The 18,463-nt window shown below is 30.3% G+C and overlaps 1 protein-coding gene across 2 annotated transcripts; it reads right to left on the minus strand.

The window, feature by feature from the left end:
- On the minus strand, positions 1,064 to 15,381 carry LOC109725453 (receptor-like protein 12). Of its 2 annotated transcripts, XM_020254644.1 has the most exons (6): positions 14,912 to 15,381; positions 13,806 to 13,952; positions 9,381 to 9,518; positions 8,729 to 8,875; positions 3,416 to 3,562; positions 1,064 to 3,331 (listed from the first exon to the last, which is right to left on the minus strand). In XM_020254644.1, the coding sequence occupies exons 1-6, from the start codon at positions 15,342 to 15,344 to the stop codon at positions 1,149 to 1,151; spliced, it is 3,195 nt and encodes a 1,064-aa protein (XP_020110233.1). In that variant the 5' UTR covers positions 15,345 to 15,381; the 3' UTR covers positions 1,064 to 1,148. The 2 variants fall into 2 exon arrangements, with proteins under 2 accessions (XP_020110233.1, XP_020110234.1); XM_020254645.1 differs by lacking the exon at positions 8,729 to 8,875.

The raw sequence follows: 18,463 nt of genomic DNA on the forward strand, positions 1-18,463 counted from the left end.
TTAATTTCTAACGCTTTAATACTCCATATTAGATCGAAAAAAAAAATTATGAATTAAAAATATAAGGATCATGGGTTATGGTACTAATGATTAGACTTAAGTATTAGGTTGATGATTTGAGCCTAATAAATTATTAGTATTAATGAGTTAGTCATTATATTTAGAACCAAAGCTAAATACTAGTTGCGAGTATAAGAGTTAAGTGTTATATGCTGGCAGATTGTTTAAAATTATAAAGTTGATAATATAATCCAATTATTTAAATTGATGAGTTTGTGGCAGATAGTTAAAAAATTATGAACTTGATAATATAATCCAATCATTCAAATTGACGTGTTTGTCGAAAGTTTGTAAAACTGTTTGTTAGAATAAAATATTTCATAGTAATATATTGTTAATCTCGTGGAGTTAGAATACTATTGATAGTATGAGAATAATAGTTACTACTAACTTTTCGAACATTGGATATCTAGGATTTAATCGGGGTTTGGTGGAATACTAATAATTTAAGGATGAAAAAGTTGATAATAATTACTATTCATATACTATCCATGGTGTACTATCTCAACTTTTGTTAATTTGTCAACTTTGTTCTCCGAAAGGTACAGTAGGATTAGTTAATAGATATTTATCGAGACATTTTCTTTCGACACACGAAGGAAAATAGGGATCATACTCAAATCAAGAAATATATAGTATTATATAGCATTACCTAGTTTATAAGGTCAATAAGTGTTGAGTGAAATGAGCCAGAGCATCTTGCCTATGCGCCCAAGACCTGGTTGGGCCAAGTCACAATCAAACTCTGCAAGCTACCTGTTGGCTACATAATGGAGGCCAGTTGAGTTATACTAAATCACAATCGAGACCTATAGATGTAGTGCAATAATCCAATAAGTCACAATCGAGACCTATAGATGCAGTGCAATAATCCACCATACGAATCAAGAAGCTACTATACTTTTATAATGTAAATGCATTAGGAGTCACATCTTATGATATTTTTCCAACACATAAAACAAGTTAGCAGTATATATATACTTAAAATGTCATAATAATGGTGTAGGAAACAAGAGAAGTTCTCACTATATATAATGAGAAAGTTTTATGTTTTATTACACATGGTTTTCCTTATTTCTGTTGCCACCTCAATTCATAGAAACTAATTTATGCACAACCATTGAAACTTCTCCATACAAGAAATCAACATAACTATCCAGTCTAATGCGCACTCTCCGTCCGCAGCGAGTGCAAAACAAGAAAGCTATTGAAACCCAAAAACCTCCTATAAATGCAGCTGTAGATATTGCATAGAAGATGATTCTGTCAATACAAGTAACCTCTTTATCTTCTTCTTCAGATGATGTTGTTGTGTTTGATGAAGTAGTACATGTTCCGTCTAATGGCGGTCCGTGTAGGCCAACATTGCCTTCATAAGTAGCCTTACCAAATGTGGCAAATTGATCTCGAAAACTCGGTATGCATCCAGATAAATTGTTTTGGGCTATAGAGAACACCTCCAAGAACTTCAATTGGCCTAATTGCCAAGGAATGTCACCGCTTAATATGTTGTTGGATATGTCAAGACTCTCAATTTGATATAAATTTGATAGGGCTGCAGGGATTGGACCCGTAAGTTGGTTGTAGGATAAATTTAGAGATAGAAGTCCACTAAGATTTCCAACTTCAGGTGGAATTTTTCCTGTTAATTTGTTTTTTGATAAATCAATTAAGGTCATATAAGCCAAATCAACCCTTTGATAGACATACAAATTGCCTTTGGTACTAAACTCTTCCCCTTGTATTTCCCCCGCAAGATTGTACCCCAACATAATAGAGAAATTTAAAGAGTCAATAACTCCCCATTCAAAGGAATCGCCACCAATGGTCCATAGATCCGAAAGTTGAGAGGAGGAATATGATTTACTGATTCTGAATGCCATTGTACCAAGGCAAGACGGTATCGATCCAGAAAAGCTGTTGTGTGACAGGTCTAATACGTGCAAATTTTGCAAGTTACACAACTGAATAGGCACCAGCCCTTTGAAGGAATTTTCTCTCAGAATAAGAATCATCAATGCAAGCTCACTTCCTATTTGCGTTGGAATTAGGCCTGAAAGGTAATTTTTGCTAATGTCTAGTACTACAAGTCGCGAGAGATTAAAAAGAACACTTGGAACTTTTCCGGTCAAAGCATTGTTAGCCAAATTGAGATAAATTATGCTTGGAGGGAAGCAAAGAGGTAAAGAACCAGAGAAATTGTTGTAGGAGAGATCCAATACCAGGAGCTCCGTTAGATTGCATAAGCTTTGTGGAAGTTGTCCATGGAAATGATTTCCTTTGAGAATAAGAAATTCCAAAAACGATGCCTTCAAAATGGTTTCTGGAATTGAACCATCTAGGTTATTGTCATGAACATCCAATAAACTTAATCCTGCAATGTTGTTTGGTATTGTTCCTGATAGCATGTTACCATCCAAGTAAAAGTTTGAAATATAACATGTAGAATTTAGGTTATGAATTTTCCCATGCAAATTGTTATTGGAAAGCTTCAAGACGCCTAAACCACACATTAGGTGAGCTGGTACTTCACCGGTGAGATGATTGTTCGAAAAATCCAAGACCGACAACTGTGTCATGTTGACTAATGATGAAGAGATGCTTCCAATTAAATGATTTGATGAAAAGTTAAGCACCATCAGATTAGGAAAAACCATACTAATGTTACAAGGGATCGAACCGCTGAGCTGATTCATGGAGACATCGATTGCATTCACACTTTCTATGTGATGACTAGGAAGATGAATTGGTCCTGTTAACAAGTTACTTCCTAAGTTCAAGTATTCCATTTTGGTGTTGTTGTTGAGCAGGCAAGTCGGGATGTTTCCCGTTAAGTTGTTGTAGGAGAGGTCAAGTACTTCGAGGTGATGTTGAGAGCAGAGAAACATAGGGGTGCGAATGGCATTCTCATCCAGCTTACAACTTGACAGCATAAGAATTCGCAATTGTAATTGTTGAATTGAACTCCAAGTATTAATATGCACCTCTAGTCGTGTGTTGTTTGAGAGTATGATTCCTTCAAGCTTTGACATGTTGGCGAAAGAGTGCAGTGAAAATTTCCCATGAAGGTAGTTGTATGAAAGGTCTAGATATTGAAGTGAGACAAGCCCACTGAAGAGATGCTTCGATATAGTTCCTTCAAAGAAGTTATGCGAAAGATCAATATGCTGAAGGGATGTCATGTTTGCGAGAGTTGGAGGAAGAGTCCCACAGAATTGATTACGTCCAAGGCGCAACTCTCGCAAGTTCTGTAGATCTCGGAGAACTGTACCTGATAATAAGATATACATTTTTTATCGCATAGCCCTTAAAAGAGACATCTAGTAATTTTGAAATGGCTATATAGAAATCATACCTTTTAAAGAAAGTGACCCATTTAAATGATTGTCACTCAAGTCCAAGACTTCGAGAGACATTAGATACCCCAAAGACGTTGGAATCTCTCCTATAAAATTGTTTCCACTAAGATCAAGCGTCTTTAGCTTCTTCAATCCTACTAAGGCTGGAAAAAAGACACAAGAAAGCCATAAATTATGAAGAGAAAGTATTGATTACAATTTTAATAGTGCATAGCTTTCTATTGCCGCCATTGTTTAAGTTCACTTGTCTTAGGTTCGGTTGGGTTTGATTCACCGTCTTGGCGGGTTTGATTCACCAACTTGGATTTAGTTTATTTTTTTATCCATGATCAGCGTGACCCACTATTGACTTGGGTTTAGTTCAATTTAAGTTCGTGTCCAAGCCAGCTAGACTTAGGGTCTGTTTGGCCTAGCTTCTGAAAAAGTGATTTTCTGAAAAAGTGATTTTAGTTTGGAAAAATGATTTTGGTTAAAAGCTGTAGAGCGTTTGGCAGAGTTTACATAAAAGTGATTTTTCTGAAATGATTTCAAAATTTAAATATTAAAATTTTAAATTTCAAAATTTAAATATTAAAATTAAATTTAAAATTTAAATGTAAAAATATAAATAATTATGAATTAAGATATTAATATTTAAATATATTTATATTTTAAATTTCAAAATTTAAATTTTAAAGTAATTGAAATTTAAAAGTTTTAAATTTAATTTAAATTTAAATTAAATTTAATTTAAATTTTAAAATTTAAATTTTAAATTTAAAATAAAATTTTAAAATTTATTTAAAATTTTAAATATTTAAATTTCAAATCTAAAATTTTAAATTTTAAATTTTAAATTTTAATTTAAATAATTATGAATTTAAACATTTAATATTAAATTTTGATTATTTAAAATTTTAAATGGTAAAATTGAATATTTAAAATTTTAAATTTTAAAAAGTTAAATTTAAATTTTGAAATTTGAAATTTAAAATTTTAAAAATTGAAATTTTAATTTGAGATTAAAAATTTATAATAAAATTATAATTTAAAATTTAAAAATTTTAAATTTTTAAATTTAAATTTTAAAATCTAAAATGTCAAATTTTAAATTTTATCTTAAATTTGAAATTTGAAATTTGAAATTTTAAAATCTAAAATTTGAGATTTAAAATTTAAAATTAAAATTTAAAATTTAAAGTTTGAAATCTATTTTTTAAATTTTAAAATTTAAAAGTTAAAATTTAAAAATTCAAAAATGATTGTGAAAATTAAAAATTAAAATTAAATTTAAATTTAAATATTGAAATTATAACAAAATTAAAAACTTGAAATTTAAATCCAAAATCAGAATTAGATTTCAAGAAGCAACTTTTTTCTGCTTCTGATTCTGGACTTTCAAAATCAGTTTTCTGATTCTAAAAAGCAGAATCAGATTTTAAAAGTGAGTTGCCAAACGCTCTATTCAGTCGAAAATCACTTTTCAGTCCAAAAGTGCTTTTTAAAAGATAGACCAAACACCCCCTTAGGCTTGGCTCTAACTAATTTATATTCTATCCTTTTTTTTAAAGAGAAAAGTAGTATGCTAATGTTTCAATCAATCAGAGATGAGCTAAGCTACAAAATGAAACAACTAGGACTAAAAGCAAAAAAAATGCAATGAGAGTCCCAAAGGTTCCTACAAGAGCATATCTCCACCAACATCTATCTTAAGGTGAGCTTCTTTTTACTAAAAATTTTTCTATTCCGCTCCAACCAGAAAACCCACCAAGAAGTCGTGATAGTCGTTAACTCCTTTCCCTCTAAAGTGGCCCCCTTGACTTTATGCTTATGCTGGGTTTTGTTAAAACCCAACCATTTAAGCAGTTGATTTGGTACGACTTGGGTTAGAACCTATGGTAAGTCCATTAGCCCTTTTGGCTAAGTAATATGATTTTTTTCAGATATTTAATTAAGAAGCCAACATTATATCAAATCTTAGTGCACGTCAAATTGTGATTAAAGGCATGCGCAAGCCAGAATGCGCCTATCACAAAGACGATGATTTTGGTTTAATCGAACACAAATCAAACATATCAAAAAGAAGGCACTTTGGATTGAGCTGTGCCTACCACGAAAATGCCGATTTTGATTTAATCGAGCCCAAATCAAGCTAACACGAAGATGGTGATTTAGTTTGAACCGTGCCTATTATAACGACCAGACCCACTAGCAATAATAACTTATTCGCTTTAAACAACTGGTCCAAATTGCTTAAATCCAGTTATTATTATTAGGATACGCAGCTTCTTGTATTCCCAATCAGAACCCCTTTTCCATAGAAAAGAATTATTATATGATATGAGATTCTAAAGGTGGCTCTTGCGGGTTAAAGAGGTGAGATTCTAGAGGTGGCTTTTGCGGGTTAAAGAGGTGAGATCGTGTTAAGGAGGTGAGATTCTAGAGGTAACTCTTGTGCGTTAAAGAGGTGCTTTCCATCAAACCCATAGTATTGAGCTTTGATCCATATAGCACTTAGCTCTCACACTTTCAACTGATACCAACTGTATTAACCAGTTCAACTAGTAATAATAACTTGTTGGGCCCAAACCATTGGCCTAAAGTGTTTAAGTCTAGTTATTATTATTAGAGTGCGTGGTCTTTTATATTCTCAATCAGTTTTCATCCGATATGAGACTATTAGGATGTTACACCTATCCTAAAGACGACCATTTTGGTTTAACTTGACACAAATCAAATCTATCACAAAGGCGGTGTTAAAAATCGGAACGGCGAAAATAAGATCCGAAGAAAATACTTAATGGAGGGGAAAAAAAAAAAAGAAAAGAAAAAAGCACACCAAAATTTACGTGGTTCGACCAACGGCCTACATCCACGGACGAAGACGGAATTTATTAATACCAAAGGCGGAGTACAAAGATTGAATCTCTCAAAAATAAGACCCCCCAAAGAATAAAATATATAAGACGCGCGCATCCCCAATGAAGCACGTCCTTACAATGGGATTGGATCTGAGAGCAACAATAGAAATCCTCTTGGCCGTCCGGACCACCCAGCAACTTAGGCCACCCAGCAACTTAGACTTAATTAGTGCATGGCTTTTAATTAGTCGCACCGGCTTCATTAACTTGGCCACGACATGTATATATAATACACATCTCCAAACTAGAGTCTAATTCTAATTTTAGTCCAACTCAACTTCTAAACACAAATCTAATTCTAATTCAATTAGAATTAGCCTCTTACTTATAATCTAGGGGCAATTTCATTGGTACCCCTGAAAAGTTCAATATTATCATAAATGCCCCTACATAATTTGTAATATCAAAATTGCCCCTATAAATATTTACTTTGTTTCAAAAATACCCCCAACCCATTTTAATCTTAGTTATAAAATGATATAATGAAGATTAAGAATAAAATTATCGGTTTTGCCCCTAAAATGGTGAGGGGCATATAAATATACCTGGTCCATTTTTTTAAATTTTTTTTATTTATTCAGATTTCAAATATTATAATCAGTTAAATAAAAAAATTCAATTAATAGGTTAATTAGCTATTAATAATTAACTATTAAATGAATTTATACTAGTATCGACTCAAAATTAGTCAAAGGTGTTAAATTTAATGGAATAATTATCTTACTTTGTAAAATTTTTTCATCATCTAAATTTTTTATCTTTTCAATTTATTATTTAAAATTATTATTGGTTCATGCAAAATCCGTTGATTACAAGAATTTAGTTTGTCCTTTCATAATACAACAATTTTTTTTTTATTTAAGGTTGGATTTTATACTAATATATTGCTATTAGTTCTAATTTATTCATAGCGACGAATTTTCTCTACATTAAGTAGTCAAATAAAAAAAAAATTATTACTTTACAATCAGTGTAGTAAAAAAGTAGACATAACTAAAATGAATTATCTTCTCATTTTGACAATAAAGCAAAAAAAATTTAATTTAACTACAATTTATTCCAAATAGAAATATTTATTTAATTAAAATGAATAATTTTTTAAAAGTAAAATCAATTGAATTTTATTAATTTTTTAGTCTAGATAGAATTTAATTAATTTTGAAATATAGTAGAGGATATTTATGAAATAGAATTAGTAATTGACCATTGAATAATTAAGAGGGGTAAAGTTGGAATATAAATATTATTAACTTTAATATGGATGGATATTTGATAGCAGGGTTAGTTTTGAAAGTGTTTTAAATTTGAGGGGGTATATACATGATATTTCAAATTTTAAAGGGATATTTATGAAATTAGATGTTTTTAGAAGGGTATTGAGGAAATTTTCCCTATAATCTATATAAGCTAAACTAATCTAAATTATATCTTATCGTAATGAGACTAGGATTTATCCTCAATTTAGATAACTATAAATCTAAACCAAATTTAACACGCGGCAATTTGGTTTGAATCGTCTCTATCACGTAGACGGCGATTTTGGGTTAACAGAACCCAAATTAAGCCTATCATGAAGATGGCAACTTGTTTTAAGCTGAATTGGATCAAGCCAATTACAAAGACGGCAATTCAGTGAAAGCAAACTCGAAGCAAGACTATCACAAAGACGGCGATTCTATTTAAGCCGAACGGGATCAAGCCTATCACAAAGATGACAATATAAGACAAATATTTATTATTTCATTTCATTTATATATTTATTGGAAAATATCAAATTTTAAAATTTTGTACAAATTTAAAATTTAAAATCTTAAATTTAAATTTAAATTTAAGTTATTTAAAAATAAAATTAAGTAAAAGAATTATTATTTGCAAACAACAAAATTTTTTTGACAAACAGCTTTACAAAATTACTTCAGTATAATCATTTTTTCATCGAAACTCAGCTAAATGCTTTACAACTTTTAACCAAAATTAATTTTCTAAAGTAAAATCAATTCTACAGAAATTACTATTCCAGAATCTAGGTCAAATGGACCCTATAATGATCTTAGGATCTCTTTATTTTGGAAAGTAATTCAAAAAATTTCAAAACAAGGCAACACTATATTTCTTTATCTCTTTCCTCAATCATTTAAGAAAGTCATCATTAAATTAATCACAATTTATTTTCTTTTCTTCCTCTATTTTATGTTTATTTTCTTTCCTCTTTTTTTAAAATTTAATTTTAAATTTTTTTATCCGAATAGATTGCATAAGAATTGACAATTCTAATTGTTGAATTGAACTACAGAATAAGAATTCACGAAAAACTATACATGATAATAAGATATACATAATATTATATTGCATAAGCCTCCAAAGAGGCATGTAGTAATTTTGAAATGACACTATCAAAAGCATGCATACCTTTGAAAGAATGTGAAGCATTTAATTTATTCGAACCCAAATTCAAGACTTCGAGAGATGTTAAATATCCCAAAGACATCGGGATCTCTCCTGTAAATTGGTTTTCACTGAGATCAAGCTCCTTTAGCTTCTTCAATCCTACTAAGGCTATAAAGATTAAGACACAAAAAAAGCGTTAGTCAACAAGAATCTCTCTCTCTCTCTCTCTCTCTCTCTAATATCCTCTTTCTTTTTCTCTTAAAGAACTTTTTTTTTTAATCTCATGGTTCAATTTATAGTGATTTAGGATCTCTACATTTCGAAAAACAATTCAAAAAATTTCAAAACAAGACAAAACAACATCTCTTTATTATTTCCTTATTGATACCCAGTTCTCTAAAGAGAATCGTTACAAAATTAATCACAATTTATCTATATTTTCTTTCCTCCATTTCATATAGTTATTTTCTTTCCTGCTTTTTTCAGTTTAATTTTTAAATTTTTTTTTTCCGAATAGATAGCATAAGACTTGACAATTCTAATTGTTGAATTGAACTTCAGCATAAGAATTCTTGAAGAACTATACGTGATAATAAGATATACATAATATTATATCGCATAATTCTCAAAAGAGGCATGTAGTAATTTTGAAATGACACTATCAAAACCATACCTTTCAAAGAAAGTGACGCATTTAATTCATTCCAATGCAAATTCAAAACTTCCAGAGATGTCAGATATCCCAAAGACACTATGATCTCTCCTGTTAATTGGTTGTCACTAAGATCAAGCACCTTTAGCTTCTTCAATCCTAGTAAGTCAGGAAAGAAGACATAGGAAAGGTACTGTAAGTCAACAAGAGAAAGTATCGATTATGATCTGCAACAGCATAAATCTTCCCATTAGAGAACTTTATATGGTGGAATATAACATGTTACTTTCAACAGCTAGTGTGCTCTTTGAACTATTGTTTCCCAACTTTAGGACTTCTCTCATGAATGTTAGTTATGAAAAGATAATAGGTTCTAACACAAATTTGATTATTTCTCAAATGGAGGACAGACTAACTTATTTAAGGCCTGATATTAATATAGGACTTAAACAATTTTATGAAGTAGAAAAGAAGAAGCCAAAAAAAAGGAAATCACTAACTGCTAGTAAAAAAACAAAAAAAGAAAAAAACCACTAAACAAAAATAAGGAGTTATTTGGTTCTATTGAATTGCAACTGTACTGTAATTATAACTGCATACATATTCAAATCTGACATTTATTTCGATACATTTAAATAACTATTACAGTTGCAATTATATGAGAAGGCTCAACTACAGCATGCAAATTCAGATATTTACACCTATAGTATTTTTTTTACTATATTCAACCCAACAAAATATATATCGTTATAATTATTGTATTTTTAAAATACTGTATGTATATTCTTCAACTATATTGTGTTTATAATTATGTTGAACTAAACGATCCCAAGAGGAGTAAGTGGCTTACCCGCTTACTCCTTTCTCTCGTGTATGCTACGAGATGCTCTTCCCCGCTTTCCTTTCTCTCGTGTTTTTTTTTTTTTTTTTTTTGGTGCAGGGAAACGATGAGGGGGCGGGGGCAGGGTTTTATAGACGGTGGATGTTTGTCATTTTACTATTTTTTTATTCTTACTATTATTATTAATTTTTTTAACTAAAAACTGACAAGAAAAACTGACCATCCTGGCGCAAGTGGTAAAAAACAATCCTAATTGATTCAGATTTCTAGCTAGGTTTATTTTCGAAGCGGGTAGCATACTATCTATCTTTCAAAAAAGAAAAAAATTATCAGTTGTTTGATTTGCGAATTTGAATATAAAATTAAAAAATTTATCACTTGTTGGATTTGTGAATTTGAATATAAAAATTATTTTACAAAAATAGACTAATAAAATAAGTTATAACTAAATCTCTTTTTTTTTTGACTCCAACTAAAAACATTGGAAATTAAGTCACCAAATATGAATAACTTAGCTATGGTAAGAAGTTATTGTTGGTCGTAACTTTAATATTTGAACTTATTTTTAAAGTTAAATTTCACTTTAATTGGATTAAAATCATAATCACATCCTGAGTTTTATTTGTAAATTCAATTTCAACATAAAATTTTTAAATTCAAATTTGTTACTTTATATTTAAATTTAATTGTTTATTATTTTAATTTTATTTTAATTTGAATTCTAGAATTTAAATTTAAATTTTGAAATTTAAATGTTAATCCAATTATCTTAGCTAAGAACTTGAATCTGAACTTTGAATTCAAATTGTTCCAATTATAAATTCAAATTATGGACTGAAATTTGAATTTAAAATTTAAATTTAAAGTTGAAATTCAAATTCAATTTTAAATTTTCTATTTACATTTAATTTCAATAAAGAATTTCGGTTTGAAATTTAGATTCGAATTATAAATTAAAATATTCAATTTGAATTGTGATTTAAACTCAAATTTTTAATTAAATTAAATATTAATTCAAATTGTGAATCCATATTTGAATTTACAATTTAAGATCAAAGAGTAAATTAAAATATAATTCAAATTATGAATTCAAATTTAAATAAATTTTTTAATTTCTATGTTGAACTTTTATTTTAGAATTTAATTTTAGTTATGAGTTATAAATTAAACTGTAAATTAAAATTATAAATTTAATTTTTATCTTAAATTTTAATTATAAATTCAATTCAGATTTAAATTTTAAAATATAATTTTGAATTCTAAATATAAATATAAATATAATTTTTTAATTTAAATTGTGAATATAAGTTGTTTGTTTATATTTTTATCTCCTTATATATAATTTAGTAATCAAAATTAGAAAACTATAGTTTTAATGGTTTATTCTATAGTCAATCAAGAACTAAAAAGTTACTTTTGTAAAGTTATTTTTACAAAAATAATTTGTTTTCATTTTACCCACTTTCGATCAACTGAATAATTTAGCTTCAGAACAACTCAACTACAATACACTGCAATGAGTTGTGTTGAATCTATCTATTCATTAATTCAAGGCCAATTTGCACCGTGTCGACGTACCGTATCGGTAAGTTTCCGGCACGACCCCGTGTCACTTCACTTAAATCCTTATGTCAGATATCTCTAAGACGTCGGAATCTCTTCTGTAAATTAGATTCCACTAAGATCAAGCACCTTTAGCTTCTTCAATCCTACTAAGGCTATAAAGAAGACTTTCTCTCTCTCTCTCTCTCTCTCTCTCTCTCTCTCTCTCTCTAATATTCTCTTTCTCTTTCTCTTAATTTTTCTTTTTAATCTCATGGTTCAATTTATAGTGATCTTTGTTGGCTATTTATTATTGAGCTAAAATAGGTCCAACATCCTGCTTCGTGACAAGAGACCCAGAAGACTAATAAGTTGAGTTGGGTGACCCTAATAAGTTGAGCAGAGGTGCGGTCCACAAGAGACCTAACAGCAAGAGACCCAATAATCAAGGTTTAAAGTATCGAGCGTGCCGCACCGTGCCGGTGCGGCACGTACCGTGCCCCTAAGAAAGGGGCACGGTACAGGGGTGGGGGGGGAGGGTCCTCGGACCCCCCCTGTGTGCCGCGGCACCCATAGCGTGCCGCTCGAGACAGAGCGGCACGCGGCTGGGTGCCGCGGCACCGTGCCGTGCCGAACAAATTTTTTTTTTTTCCTTTACTTTATGGTTTTTTTTTTTTGTTTTGTCTTTTTGCAATTGTTGGTTTTGTTTTGACTTACAGTAAGATGCTTTTTGGTTTTCTTTTTGCAAGTGTTGTCTTTTTGACTTGGTTTTCTTTTGACCCACTCCCCCCTTTGCTTTCTTCTCATGCTTTTCATTTCTTTTTTTTTTTGTCTTTTTGCATTTGATGGTTTCTTTTGACTGTCAATGCTCTGTCATATAAATCTTGTATCTGCAACTGACAGTATGCCATATGATCAAGCGTGACAATCTATGTAGAATTAAGCAGTCATCTCTATATAAAGATGTAAATTTAAATAATTATTATACTTGTGAATTTTATTACTGTATTTTAATTTTTATTCTACATCAGGTATAATTGTATTTTACTTACAAAAAGCTTACATGCATGTTAATTGATAAGTATAATAAGGTATATATAGCAAATATAAATAATTATTTATTTAAATCTTTCAAAATAACATTATAAGAGTTTATTGGAATCAAAAAAATGAAAAAAATCCATGCCAAAGCGTGCCAGTAGGAGGTCGTGCGTATCTGTCGGCACGCAAGCGTGCCACCTGTCGGCACGCAAGCGTACCCGTGCCGTACCGTGCCAGGGCCGTGCCGGCACGCCCCCGTGCCACGGCACTTTAAACCTTGCCAACAATAGATCCAACGTCCAGGTGGGTTGAGTCAGGTCGAAGCCCGTGAGTGGTGTGACTGAGCCTTAAGTGCGATGGGTGCGCCTTTCCTACCAGTACGTGCTTTTAGGATAGTTAGTTTGTGTGTATGATCCACAATCTTAGGATCACTTCATTTCGAAAAACAATTCAAAAAATTTTAAAACACTACATTTCTTTATCATTTCCTTATTGATACCCAGTTCTCTAAGGAGAATCATCACCAAATTAATCACAATTTATCTTCTTTTTTTTTTTCCTTCATTTCATATATTTATTTTCTTTCCTTCTTTTTTTTTTAGCTTAATTTAAATTTTTTTATCCAAATAGATTGCATAAGAATTGACAATTCTAATTGTTGAATTGAACTTCAGAACAAGAATTCTCGAAGAACTACACGTGAAACTAAGATATACATAATACTAGAGTAGGGCTAGAATACTTTTACAAGTATCACCCAAGTGATACTTGTGTGTTTTTAGCCCTTGGATGGAGAGATATGAGGTTGAGATGATGGGGGTAGGTGGTGGTAGGTGGTGGTAGGTGGAATAGTGTTTGATCCAAGGGCTATTTGTAATCAAAAAGTAGATCCAATGGCTAAAAAAGTGATAGCAACATGGGGATGATACTTGTAAAAGTATCCTAGATCAACTCCATAATACTATATTGCATAATCGTTGAAAGAGGCATGCAGTCTTGAAATGACACTATCAAAACCATACCTTTCAAAGAATGTGAAGCATTTAATTCATTCGAATCCAAATACAAGACTTCGAGAGATGTCAGATATGCCAAAGACATTGGGATCTCTCCTGTAAATTGGTTTACACTAAGATCAAGCACCTTTAGCTTCTTCAATCCTACTAAGGCTATAAAGAAGACACAAGAAAGATGTTAGTCAACATGAGAAATTACTAACTGCTAGTAAAAATAAAAAAGAAAAAAAACCAGCAAACAAAAATAAGGAGTTATTTGGTTCTATTGGGTTGCAATTATACTGTAGTTATAACTGCATTCATATTCAAATCCGACATTTATTTTGATACTTTTGAATTTCACTATTATAGTTACAACTGTAAGAGAAGGCTCAACTGCATGCAGCATGCAGATTCAAATATTTATACCTATAGTATATTTTTTACTATATTCAACCCAACAAAATACATATAATTATAATTGAGTGAGGCTGCTATGCTATCGAAAGCACGGAGCCTTTCGTGCTTCCAGTTTGTTTTCGATGTTGCGATTTTCGAATCATCGATCGGCTCCATTAAACTTGATCTAGAATATTTGGAGTACCTAGAAAATAAATTTTATTATTTTTTAATATCATTTGCCTAGTGATCGAATGGGCTCAAAATCAACAAATTTCAATGGCCGTAGTGAGCCGTTTGCAAGTTTAACTGTGTAGAAATATCCAAATCACGTGAAATTTTGATAGAAAATTCTTTATACTATATAAAACAAGATCAATATTTTTGATCTAAAATTTTAATGTCATATTATTACATTTTGTAAGATTTTTATTTTTAGCCGTTGATTTTGAGCCCCTTCGTTCACTAGGCAAATGATATCGTAAAATAATAAAATTTATTTTCTAGGTACTTCAAATACTCTAGATCAAGTTTAACGGAGCCGATCGACGATTTGAAAGTCGCAACATCGAAAACAAGCTGAAAGCACGGAAGGCTCCGTGCTTCCGATAGCATAGTAGCCTCACTCATTATAATTATTGTATGTTTAAAATACCATATGCATCTTCAACTAATATTGTGTTTATAATTATGTTGAACTACATAAACGATCCCAAGAGGAGTAAGTGGCTTACGGGTGGTGCTTGAGAGGAGGCCCGTGAAAGGATTCGAAGATAAATCAAGGTATCGTAGCTCAGGGAATGAAGAAAAGATGCTCAAATTCAAGTGCCAACTTTGGGCCTCATTTAGAGTCGGAGTCCCTTCTGGATAATAATACCGAAAAAGCTCTGACAGATGCAGTTCGGACACTTGCTCGGTGCTGTTATCGCAAACAACTCCCTCCCAGAGACAACAATCTCTGTGCTTTCCCCACGACGGAGGAGACGTTCCGTTGCAAGAGGCTTTGAATTCCAAAAGAGCTTCGTACTCTTCTACAGGGCATCCGACACCAAATTTGCTACTCAACATCATCATGCTTATAACTATTACTAGAGTAGTAATCCGCATGATGATCAGTGCTCGCCGTGAAAAGCCATCATTAATAGAGTGGTGGTAGTAAAGCCCCATATATGTTAGTTAATTTGTGTATAATGTGTTGAAGCTCTCGCCAATGGCATGATGTTTATATGTCTAATATGAAGCTCGTTGGGGCTAGTTATGTAGTCTATGAATATGCCGCTTAATTGGCACCTTATGGTCCCACCACAATTTTTGCGCACATAAGTCATCACTAAGCAACCGTCCGAGGCTGAATAATCATGGAGGCAATTGCTTATATATTCCTAAAAATTTTTCGATACTAAGGACTTATTTGGTTCAAGTGTGGAATTGGAATGAATAATAGAATGAAAATGAATTGGAATGACAATTGAATTGCCCTCACTCTTCCAAGATGTTTGGTTTATTTATGGATTGGAAATCGGAATGAATTATTCCTATTTCACTATTTTGCTTGATACAAAGTAAAAAATAATAGAATAACATAATACTAATTTTACTTTTAAATATAATTTTATAAAACTATCTAAAATTTATAAAAAAAAATTAATACTATTCTCAAGTTAGAGCTATGCCCAAAAAAAAAAAAAATTTATTTTAAAATTTTTTATGCAAGAAATTACAAAAAAAAAAAGCCTTTTTTTTAATGATGAGAAAAGAAGGAAGAGATCGATACAAGAAGAGAAAAAATGGATAAGATGGAGAAACGTTGGGCTGAGCATGAGAAAGAGGTGAGTGTGGGCTTGGGATTGAAACTTCAATCTAGGTTTGGAGACCAGAATCAATTTGTAAGCTAATGGACTATTCCCATTCCGATCTGGAATGGGAGTCCCAAACAGATTCTTATAAACCAAACAAAATTAGCAGGATTTGATCAAACTGATTCTCATTCCGGATTCAAAATGTACGAACCAAACATGCCCTAATATTAAAAATACTCTTTTAACGTACCAAGTTATTTCCAATATATTCCTAAAATTAATTTGAAACAGTCGTTATCTCTATAAAATTACTATTTTTCACTTCTAAATATATTCTTCTAACTTTACCAACTTTTCTTATTTGTTCTTATTAGTTAGGGATAAAAGAAGTAATTTGACTTTTAATCTTTTCAAATATACTCTTCTATCATCACCAACTTTTTTTATTTGTTTTTTAAGTTAGGGGCAGAAGAGGTATTTTAATTTGTTTTAACTCTACTAGAAATTTAATTTGTGTTTAATCCGAGATGACCTAACGGAAATTAACAACGGAATTATTTTTGAATAACGGAGAAATATATCAGGAGTATATTTGAAATAAAAAAATGATAGGAGCATATAAGATATTTCAAAAGTTTTAAGGAATATATTAGATATTATCCCAAAATCATATATGCAACTGACAATATTGGACATCCGGGCCGTTGAGTCGGTCTACTATTCTCGTTCAAGGGTTAACATTTTTAAAATTTATTTTTTTAATTCTTTTTGAAATAACTTTTATTGTGAAATATACAAAAATAAGTCCAAAATTGTGTTTGGTTAAGAATTTTTTTTATTCTTAAGAATAACAAAAGATATGTTGGGTGGTTATTTCAAGAATAGTTGAGAATAATGAAAAATATATATAAATAATACAAAATAAAATATTTTTATATATAATATATTAGAATAGATGTTATTTTATTATTATAATAATAGTTGTAGTTCTACTGCTACCAGTAACAATTATTATTATTATTATTACAAAAAAAATAAAATAACTAGAGAAAAAAAGGCTTTCAAGTTGTTTTCAAATTTTTATATCATTTAAAATATAAAAGCAAGTGTTTTCAGTTTTTTTTTCTCCTTGTGATATTTTTTTTTATTTTTTATTATTTTTTTTTGTTCAGCCAAAGAAATTAAACACGGCAAGACCAGAACAGTGTAAGTCAAAAAGTACTAATTAATTAACTTGGCAAGACTTAAAAAAAGTCCGAGTCAAAAAGAAATTTCACATGGCAAGACTTAGAAAAATCCAAGTCAAAAAGTATTAATTAATTAGCTCGGCAAGACTAGTTCGGCTTCGTTTGGTTCGGATATAAATAAGAACTAACTTATTTCAGTGATAAGTACAAGTTTAGATATAAACGAGAACTAGACCAATTTTATATTTGGATGAAAATTTGGTTGTTTCCGGAAATTAAAAAAATAGCGTTTGGATAGATAAGATGAAATAAGAAAAATAGTGGATAGTTATAAATAGAAAATAATGATATTACACATCTCATTATATTTGAATTTAAATTTTTAAATTTTATATNTAAGAAAAATAGCGTTTGGATAGATAAGATGGAATAAGAAAAATAGTGGATAGTTATAAATAGAAAATAATGATATTACACATCTCATTATATTTGAATTTAAATTTTTAAATTTTATATTTATAATTTTAAATTTAAATTTTTAACTTTTAAATTTTAAAATTTGAATTTAAAATTTAAAATTAATTTTTTAAATTTTAAATTTTAAAAATTTAAAATTTAAATTTAAAAATTTAAATTTAAGACCAAATTTAAATTTGAAATATATAAAATATCAAATTAAAAATTTAAAAATTTAAACTTTAAAATTTAGAATTTTAAATTATAAATTTTAATTTTGAGATTAGAAATTTTAAATTTAAAAATTTAAATTCTAATTTAAAACAAATCTCTCTCTCTCTCTCTCTCTCTAGCAGTAAGGGGTGGGTGGGAACAAGCTTGTTCCCAAAGCTTGTTCCCACCCTAGGTGTGAACTAATAATAGTTTCCACCCAAAAATTTTGTTTGGGTACAAGAGGGGGACAAGATCCTTTTCCCCCTTTTGTACCCAATCTAAACGGGGCCAAAAAGTCTTAAACTCTGTTTGGTCGCGAAACAAGTGAGAAAATAAGCTCTTATTTTTTTACTTGGGAGAATAAGGTGGTATAAGATGGTATAAATCTGAATATGTTGTTCCAACCTTTTTGGATATCAAGCTTGTTCCAACTTGAGAACAAGCTTAATTAAAATAAATATATTTTCAATTATTGTATTAGTGCTTTAAATAATCTAGGCCAATTTGCATAAAAAATCCACAAGTTTTGAACTTTTGCAAAATCGGACCGTCTTTTCCTATTTTGTAGATTTGGATCGGATTTTTAACAAACTGACCAAAATACTCTTATTCATTTCTCTCTCTTCTTTTT

The sequence above is a fragment of the Ananas comosus genome, linkage group 20 (genome assembly GCF_001540865.1).
Source record: "Ananas comosus cultivar F153 linkage group 20, ASM154086v1, whole genome shotgun sequence".
Taxonomy (NCBI): domain Eukaryota; kingdom Viridiplantae; phylum Streptophyta; class Magnoliopsida; order Poales; family Bromeliaceae; genus Ananas; species Ananas comosus.

Excerpts from the sequence above, each read along its gene's own strand:
- LOC109725453 (XM_020254644.1), bottom strand. The coding sequence starts at position 15,344 with ATGGGGCTTTACTACCACCACTCTATTAATGATGGCTTTTCACGGCGA. Across the intron at positions 3,563-8,728 it reads TGCTTCACATTCTTTCAAAG|CCTTAGTAGGATTGAAGAAG; the intron begins GTATGCATGCTT and ends TCTTTTTTCCAG. Across the intron at positions 3,332-3,415 it reads TGGGTCACTTTCTTTAAAAG|GTACAGTTCTCCGAGATCTA; the intron begins GTATGATTTCTA and ends TCTTATTATCAG.